This window comes from Phalaenopsis equestris, unplaced genomic scaffold, assembly GCF_001263595.1.
Source record: "Phalaenopsis equestris unplaced genomic scaffold, ASM126359v1 Scaffold000197, whole genome shotgun sequence".
In the NCBI taxonomy this organism is placed as follows: domain Eukaryota; kingdom Viridiplantae; phylum Streptophyta; class Magnoliopsida; order Asparagales; family Orchidaceae; genus Phalaenopsis; species Phalaenopsis equestris.
In genome coordinates, this window is record NW_018164639.1 from 137479 (window position 1) to 146167 (window position 8689).

Consider the following 8689-nt stretch of genomic DNA (forward strand, 5'->3'; position numbering starts at 1 on the left):
CTCAGCAGGAGCATGATATTGCTTATGCAGTGAGAGTTGTAAGCATATGTAAGAGTAACCCAGAAAAGAGTTTGGTGGTACAAGACTACGTTGACAGTGACAAGTCAACTAAAGGTGTTACTCATGAGAAGCTGAAGTTATGCTCAACTTCAGCTGGTCTTTTGGCATTAAGACCAGAGTTTTGAGTTGCAGAGATGGACGATATCATGTTTGAGGAAAAGGTCGGTACAGCTAGTAGATGATGCAACCAGTAGATGATGCAACCAGTAGATGATGCAACCAGTAGATGATGCAACCAGTAGATGATGCAACCAGTAGATGATGCAACCAGTAGATGATGCAACCAGTAGATGATGCAGTCAATATCCCAGTCTTCAAGTGGGAGAATTGGTGGATAATGTGGAGATTCGGTCCACCACAATTTGATTAGCTTCTTAATTAAGAATCACATCTACCGCTCAACTACCGCCCACATACCTCCCACCTACCGCTCTCCTAGTTTCTATAAATAGTCTCTTGACTTGTCATTGAGTATGAAGCCAGACAAAGTCAAGTCCTCTAAGAGAAAAAAAGATGAAGAGAAAGAGAGAAAAAGAGAGAGAAGAAAATAGAGATTTTCTTGTAAATGTCGAGACGCTCGACGGTGTAATTCCTCGAAGAAATAAAATCCTCCGTAGCTCCGTGGACGTAGGCAAATTTGTCGAACCACGTAAATCTGTGTCGTTCTGGTGTTTTTCTGCATGCAATTTTTATCATTTCATTTTTCGTTTTATTGTCGTCATTTTTTCACAACATTTATTTTTATCTCGGAATAGTAATTAGGAACCAATTAGTTGTAATATTGGAGATGTAGGTGATTTGTTTTCCTATTTTGTCTTTCCTTTTATGTCTAGGTAGTTGTTAGGAAATACATAAAATATAAAAGACATAAAATAATAAATAACAGGAAATGAATTAAATCAATTCCTAATAACTTCAAACAAATTTGTTTGTGCATCTCATTCTAAAGTTGTGATTATATCATTATTAACCATTGCAGCAAGGCCTTCATCCTTGCAGCTATAACCTCTTTGCAGATACTCTCACTGCGTATTTTTGTAATACAGTAGAAAATATTTCAGAATTTGTATTCCATACAAATCCAAATCAGCAGTTTGGTTTAAATAGAGATCACAGTTAACATGAGAGCTATCTAGATCACAATAAAAAGATCTTTTACAACAACGTTGTATCTGATCAGTCCCAATAAAATTATTTCACTGTAAATTAGCATAATAAGACAACAATCAACCTATATTATACCACGCAAAAATTCAAGTATGCTTAAACATTAAAAAAAGAGGAAACATTATGTCTCACCCATATAATCCAACCTTTCATCTGAGATCAATCCATCCTTTTGCTGAGACTGACTGCATTATCAATTATAATAATAAAAAAAAGGAATAAAATTTCCATTATCAAGTCCAATCAATAGAATGAAGAACTAAATAATTGTTAGCCATTTAAAGAACAACAACATAATTATATTTGCTTATGCAGATGTCTTCACCAACAAAATTTAAAAAAAAATGGCTAAAAGAAGCACCTTAACTTAATCTTGTCAACCAAAGCAACTGCTATGTATTGGCCTGAAGAAATAAGAGCAGCAATTTCTACTCCACTAATAGACCTGCACTGTAGAACGTTCCGAATTTATTAAGATAGCGAATGAGATTTGCAGAAATTCACAAATTAACCGTAGAATTAAGCAAAATGATGATATTATCTGCAAAACCAAGTCAAGCAGTGTAAAAGATGCACACCGCTATCGAGATCCCAGTTTCGAGTGCCTTCTGGAATAGTCCATCTACTCGCCTGAGGTCATCCTGCAGTTGTTCCTGCATGCGTTCGGGCAAACCACAAAGGTTTTATGACATTTTGCAGATGATATATAAAGAAGGTAATCAAAAGAGGAATACAACAAAAAATATAAAGGGGCACTTACATACATACCACACAATTCTTATCTGTTTAAATATCTAACACCTAAACATTCATATTTACATGCCTACCACTCAAATTTTTAACATCACATCAACAATACCACCATCACTATCTTTTGAAAAGTGAAATGAATCTTTTCAGCATTGGTTTATGACACAAAGGTGTCATAAGTGTAGGTGTGTCATAAGTGTAAATATCAAACTTTGGGTGTTAGATATGTAAATACAAAAGAATGGTAGGGTATGTATGAAAATTTCCCAAAATATAAACGCTGAGCTCATAAGACAACAAACCCCACATAACATTCCGCAAGCTATGAAAAGAATTTTGACCAGTTAGTAATGGCATAACGGTGGCGTAGGTCCTGACTACTGAATGTACTTGTTAATCATTATCATCTCCCATCAGATGTGAGAGAATAAAGGAGTAAATGATGAGGGGTCTCACACAGAAGGAAACTTAGAGGAGTGGTGCAGATAATTCCATTTCACATAGGAAAGAGAGAGACAGAGGGTGTAACAGACATTGAAACCATGCCTTATGTGAAAGCGAGAGAGACTGCAAGGGGAGAGAGCAACTGGAACTTTTGGATACTTCATTAGGAAATCTAAGGTGGAGAAGGAAAACTATAGGAGAAAGCCAAGAGAATAGTAGAAATATGAGGATTTCTAAACGTCAAAGCATCTCCAAATATACAATTGAAACTCAAAAACTATACATATCTATTAATCCAAACTGAAATTTAATTCTATCATCTAATGAAAATTTAAAACGCAGATAATCCAACAGAATCATTTTTATATAGTTTAAATAAAATCCCTTATTAAATAAATATAATTTAAAATTCACTAATTGGTTTTATGTGGGTTTATTTATGCTACGGTAGCAATTAGTTTTAATTTGGGTACACAAAGAACTTGTCTTTGGAGAGTGATAATTTTGGTACCCGTCAAGTAGACTTTGCAACATTTCATAAACTATACATGTGTGATCCAATAATCTTCAGTGGTAGGTTGATTCTTCCAAAGAATTAATTATTTGCGCATTTCAAAAACACATGGTGATTTCACCAATTATAATATATTTCGCCTTGCTAGCTTATGCAAGAATGAAAGTGGAAACAAAGGGATACCCACATTACTAGCAGTAAGTAGAAGCTTCATCTACAAAAACACTACCTGTAGGTAGAAAATGCTCAAATCTATTGCAATATGGTACTATATCTTTAATCTTATACACATGACTAACAAATTGTTGAGGCAAATCAATCAAATAAGCATTCAAATCAAAGCTTATAAGAATTTTGTTAAGGATCAAAAGATCTTATCTGAAGCTTTTTAAATATTGAGGGCACATTTAAGATAATTCTAGCTAGCACAAAAGCCTCTTTATTAAATTCTTTCACTCTTTGACAAACATCAGCTACAGCTTTGTATTTCTCATTTTCCTAAATAATTCATAAATGGGTCTGCATGAGATGCGGCGGATTGAAAATATAGTGTATTTGGATAATGATATGAGATCAATCAGCATTAATCTAAGGTGTATACCATAAAAATTTCCAAAAGAAATTTTCTTCGAAGTACAATACACAAAACTATTATAAGAAAACCGTATAGCTGGAAGAATTAGACCCCACATGCCTAAACCATCACCAAGCAGACATCTTCATAGATAACCAGAATTCCATGATTCCTATTAGTACATTGTTGAGATTTGGAATAGAACAACTTACTTTTATTGATAGGAGGAGGAGTATTTAAATCCAATTACAACAGGCATAATAATAGAAAACAATAAAAACAGAATAAAATAACTAGGAAAAAAAATAAAACAGAATAAAGTGAAAAAGGAAATACATAATCAGAAAATAAAATCAAATATTAAATAATAATGACATAGGCCGTTATAATTTAATAGTCCCCCTCAAATTGAAGCATAGATGTCAATCATGTTCAACTTGGATTTGAAGTCATTGAACAAAGGGCAAGGCAGATTCTTGGTGAGGATTTCTGCTAGTTGACCACTGTATGACACATATGAAACATAAATCTTCCCAGACTCACTCTTCTTTCCCTTTATGAAGTCTCTGACAATCTCCACATGTTTAGTACGATCATGCTGGACTGAGTTGTGTGAAATGTTGATGGTTGTCTTATTATCACAGAATAGCTGCAATAGAATAGAGATTGACATACGGAGTTCACGGAACATGATACGTAACCAGAAAGCTTCACAAATTTCTAAGGATATGAATCGGAATTCAGCTACAGCACTGCTTCGGGCTAATATAGACTGTTTTTCTTTTCCACGTGACAAGATTGCCCCATATAAATGAGCAATATCCCGACATGGAACACAATTAGTATCTGTATAAACAATTATAGACCAAGAGAGACCAAGAGTGGCAGGAAAAGAACAAACCTGAGTCCAGTGTACTTTTTAAATAGTGAAGAATCCGGTGGACAAATTGGTGCTCGTAGGGAGCATGCATGAATTGACCCACTATTCTAACTGCGTGGCATATGTTGGGGTGAATATGAGCCAGATAGATGAGTTTTCTCACAAGACGTCGGTAATGAGTTTTGTTGACAAATACAACATTAGAATGTCAGTTAATATTTTTTTTATTTGGATCTATAGGAACAATAACAGGTAATTTGCACAGAAGAATATTATTCTCTTTCAGGAGATCAATCATATATTTATGCTGAGACAAGCAAATTCCCTACAAGGACCAGACCACTTCCATGAGTTTACCGGAGAGATCTCAAATCTTTCATCTCAATGGACGAAGCAAGAATGTCGTTTAAGAACTTCAACGCTAGGAGATCATTACCTGTAAGAGCAATATCGTCAACATAAAAAATAAGGATTGCTAACTGGCCATTGGAGGAGTGTCGAAAGAAGGGGTGTGATACGATTGAGTCGATCTTGAGTAAAACCATGACCCACGACCACCTTTGTGAACTTGCCAGACCAGGCCTTTGGGGACTGTTTTAGCCCGAAAAGGGACTTTCATAATCTGCACGCTGATCCTCTGAAGGCAATAGAATCAAAACCCGGAGGGAGAGAAATGCATGCTTCTGCTGTCAGCTCAACATTGAAGAATGTGTTCTTGACATAAAGTTGGAATAAAGGTCAATCCATATTCACCGCAAGTAACAACAGGACCCGAATAGTGTTTAACTTAGTCACTGAAGCAAATGTCTCATCATAGTCAACTATGTAAGTCAGTGAGTATCCTTTAACGACCAATCTTGTCTTGTTACGTTCAAAGGATCTATCAGAGTTAAACTTGGAGTTAAAAATCCATCGGACCCAGCAGCTTTCTTACCTCGAGTAAGGTCCACGACATCCCACGTATAGTTTCGCTGAAGGGGATTCATCTCCTTTATTACTGTCATTTTTCAGGCTGGATCAACAAGATTGACCTCAATAGTAGCAGAGATCTGATGATCCCTTCAGAGTAGTAGCAAATGATCTGTAAGTCGACGATAAATTATGGAAAAACACATATTTTGCCATTGAATAGAGGAAGCATGTCTAATTGTGTGTCTTACTTGAAGAATTCACTTCCTCATTTGGAGGAAGGGTTATGTTAAGTATGTTGCTCAGGGTGGAGTCAAAGTCCTGTAAGGAGGTAGCGGGCTCCTGAGTTGGAGCATTGGGACGGATGCGCTGAGTGTAGAGACAGACAGTGGGAGGAGAAAATGGTGCACTCAAGGGGACAAAGAACTCCTCAATGGTGGGAACAATGGGAGGACCATCCATAGGAGTAGTATGAAAGAGTCTCGGGGAAATCAAGCTCCCTCTCATTTGAGGTCCAGTTAGAAAAATAGGGAACAATTTAAAAGGAGACATCAACACTCACATAGATTTTGTCCGTGGTCGGATCAAGGCATCGATATCCCTTTTGAGTTGCGAATTATCCAAGAAATTTACATGTTATAGATCTGAGATCAAATTTATTCCAAGTAGGGGCAACGCTAAGAATAAAGGTAGTGCATCTAAAAATTTTGGGATCTAAAGTAGAGAAAACACGATTGACAAGAAAGCATGGCATCAGAACGGCTAAGGAGGTTCATAATTTGTGAATTTTGGAGGGGACTTTATTTATGAGTCAGGTAGAAACTAGAATGACATCATTCCAAAAATGTTTCGGGACATTAGACTGAAACATGATGGAGTGAGCAACATTGAGGAGATGACGGTTTTTTTCTCTCGACAACCCCATTTGGTTGAGTGTTCGTCCAAGAACTATGGTGGATGATGTCTTACCAAGAATTCACTCAAAATAGAATTGATAAACTCAAAGCGATTGTCAGTCAGAAAAACTTGAATAGAAGTTTTGAATTGAGTTAAGATAAAGGTGTAGAATTTTTGGAATGTCATATAACTTCTAATTTGTCTTTTAAAATGTAGACCGGCGTTATTCAAGTATGATCATCAATTAAGGTCAAGAACCACCGTTTATTGGTGTAGTTGGGAGTGCGAGAATGTCCCCATATGTCACTATGGATGAGGGATAAAGAAGCGGAAGGTGCTTAAGTGTGAGGTGGGTAATTGACCAGGTGATGTTTGACTAACTAACATGTCTCACAAATAAAGTTAGAAAGATTTTTATTAGAAAACATCAGACGATACAAAATTTTCAAATATTGAAAGCTAAGATGACCTAAACGACAATATAATAATATAATAAAGCATTCAATGACTCAAGATAGTCTACAACTTTTGAGTGTCGTGTCTTCACTCTCTGTGTTGTTCTCTTAGAAGTAGTGGAGTCCAGTTTCTCTCTTAGCAGTTTCAATCATCCTCTCCGAACGACGATCCTGAAAAACAACAATCATAAGAGAAATTAGAAAAACGATCGATATCACTTGTCAACTTTTTGACTGATAATAAGTTACATTGCAGTCGGAGAATCTGTTAAAAAGACTCCAGAGTTATATCGGTCGCTAGCATAAACAACAACAACAACAACAACAAAGTCTTAAACCCACTATGTGGGGTTGGCTACATGAATCTTTTTTCTCCATTGCGTCTTATTTAGTGTCATATTTTCATTTAATTCTAATAAATTAAGATCATTTTTTTATACAATAAGCTCGAGTCTTCCTAAGTCTACTTCCGACTTTCTTAACATAAGTTGAATCTAAAACATCAACTCTCTTAATTGGATCATCAGATGGTCGATGTTTAATGTGACCAAATCATTTAAGACAACTCTCTCTAATTTTGTCCGTCACTGGAGCTACACCAACCCTATCATGAATATATTCATTTCGCATTTTGTCTCTAAGTGTAAAGCCACTCATCCACCTAATCATTCTCATCTCGGCAACTTTTAACTTAGTATTATACTTCTCTTTTAAAGGCCAACATTAACAAAAGAAATACCACTTATATGGGCACTTATGTGTCAGACATAAGCACCGAAAATCGAACCAAGAAGTAAAGAAAAAAATAATAAAAATGAGGATGAGAGAGGATGAACTGATCCACCAAAAAGATCGAAAAGGCGAAGGGTGAATCAATCCTCAAAACTTGTAACGAAAAGACCTGAAAAAGATGGTCCAAGATCATGAATCAATCCAATAAGGATATCATCTTCTCAAATTTTATAAATGGATCAGCCCAAGAAGGGTAACCCTTCCAAATCAGGTCGAAACGGACCCACATCAATATGATATTTGTATAAACAACTGCAGCATCACTTACATAATCACACACCCAAGCCTGTGGCATTTATGCTACCTGAATTTTAATGTCAACTCTCTGAATTCTTTCCGAATTTAAATTTCACAAGTTTTCAAATCCTTTCATGGATCCAGTTTATACCAATTTCATACTTTCTCAAAAATGAAGTTTTAAGAACCTTTCAAATTTCACAAATCAAATAAAAGAAAATAATCCAGGGATGGCAACCTTCTAAACTTAAAAAAAAAATCATGTCAATATCAAAACCATTTAATTCCAACCTTAATTATGAGCTTCTCTCATTAGATACATGCAACACCAATTTAAAGAATATATAAGTGCTCATGGCCAGGGCAAATCAAGAGGGCAAAATGAGCCTCGAATAAACCTTCAACAAGCTCACGGGTGGGATCAAAAAGAACACAGCCAAGCCCAAACATAAGCTCACGGTTAGGGGCAGCAAAACAAATCCACCAAACCAGCTTCACAGCAAAGGGGAAACAAGGAACAACCGAATAGAACAAAAGAAAATCAGCTGGGATGCTCACGGGTAAGGGCAGCAGCCCTGTCTGCGATAAAAAGTTGGGGGAGTTTCCCGTAAGAAGGTGTCGGTCACCGGAATCGAAATCCCGTCGCCCACTTCGGAAGAACGCTTTAATTTATATATAAATTTAAGTTCAAAAAAATATGAAATCAAACTAATCTCATAATCTTCACAGTTTAAATGAAAGAGCGTTCTACCTCAAATCTTGTATATATCCCGAGAGATAAACACAAGACTTGAGGATGAGACTCGATCAAATAAACTAAGAAATATATGACGTTTGTTTGGTCTACGAAACCATTTTATTTGCCGACAAATTCCCCTATTTAATATGAAAAATTAAATAGGGTTTATTTTAAGTTGTGTTCAGAAAAAACTTTCTATAAGGGCAAGCCCCCATAGTTAATTACATCTTAGACAATCGTAGTCACCTAAGAATACTCTCGATAAAAATCA

The 8689-nt window shown here is 35.9% G+C and overlaps 1 protein-coding gene across 3 annotated transcripts in view; it reads right to left on the bottom strand.

The window, feature by feature from the left end:
- Window positions 1–8689, bottom strand: part of LOC110022552 (protein GUCD1) — a 59432-nt gene that overhangs the window by 35603 nt on the left and 15140 nt on the right. For all 3 annotated transcript variants that reach the window (XM_020721560.1, XM_020721561.1, XM_020721559.1), the window contains 3 exons: window positions 1806–1880; window positions 1589–1677; window positions 1360–1412 (listed from right to left, as the gene is read on the bottom strand). In XM_020721560.1, coding sequence (XP_020577219.1) covers window positions 1360–1412; window positions 1589–1677; window positions 1806–1880 — 217 coding nt within the window. The remainder of the gene's footprint in view (window positions 1–1359; window positions 1413–1588; window positions 1678–1805; window positions 1881–8689) is intronic.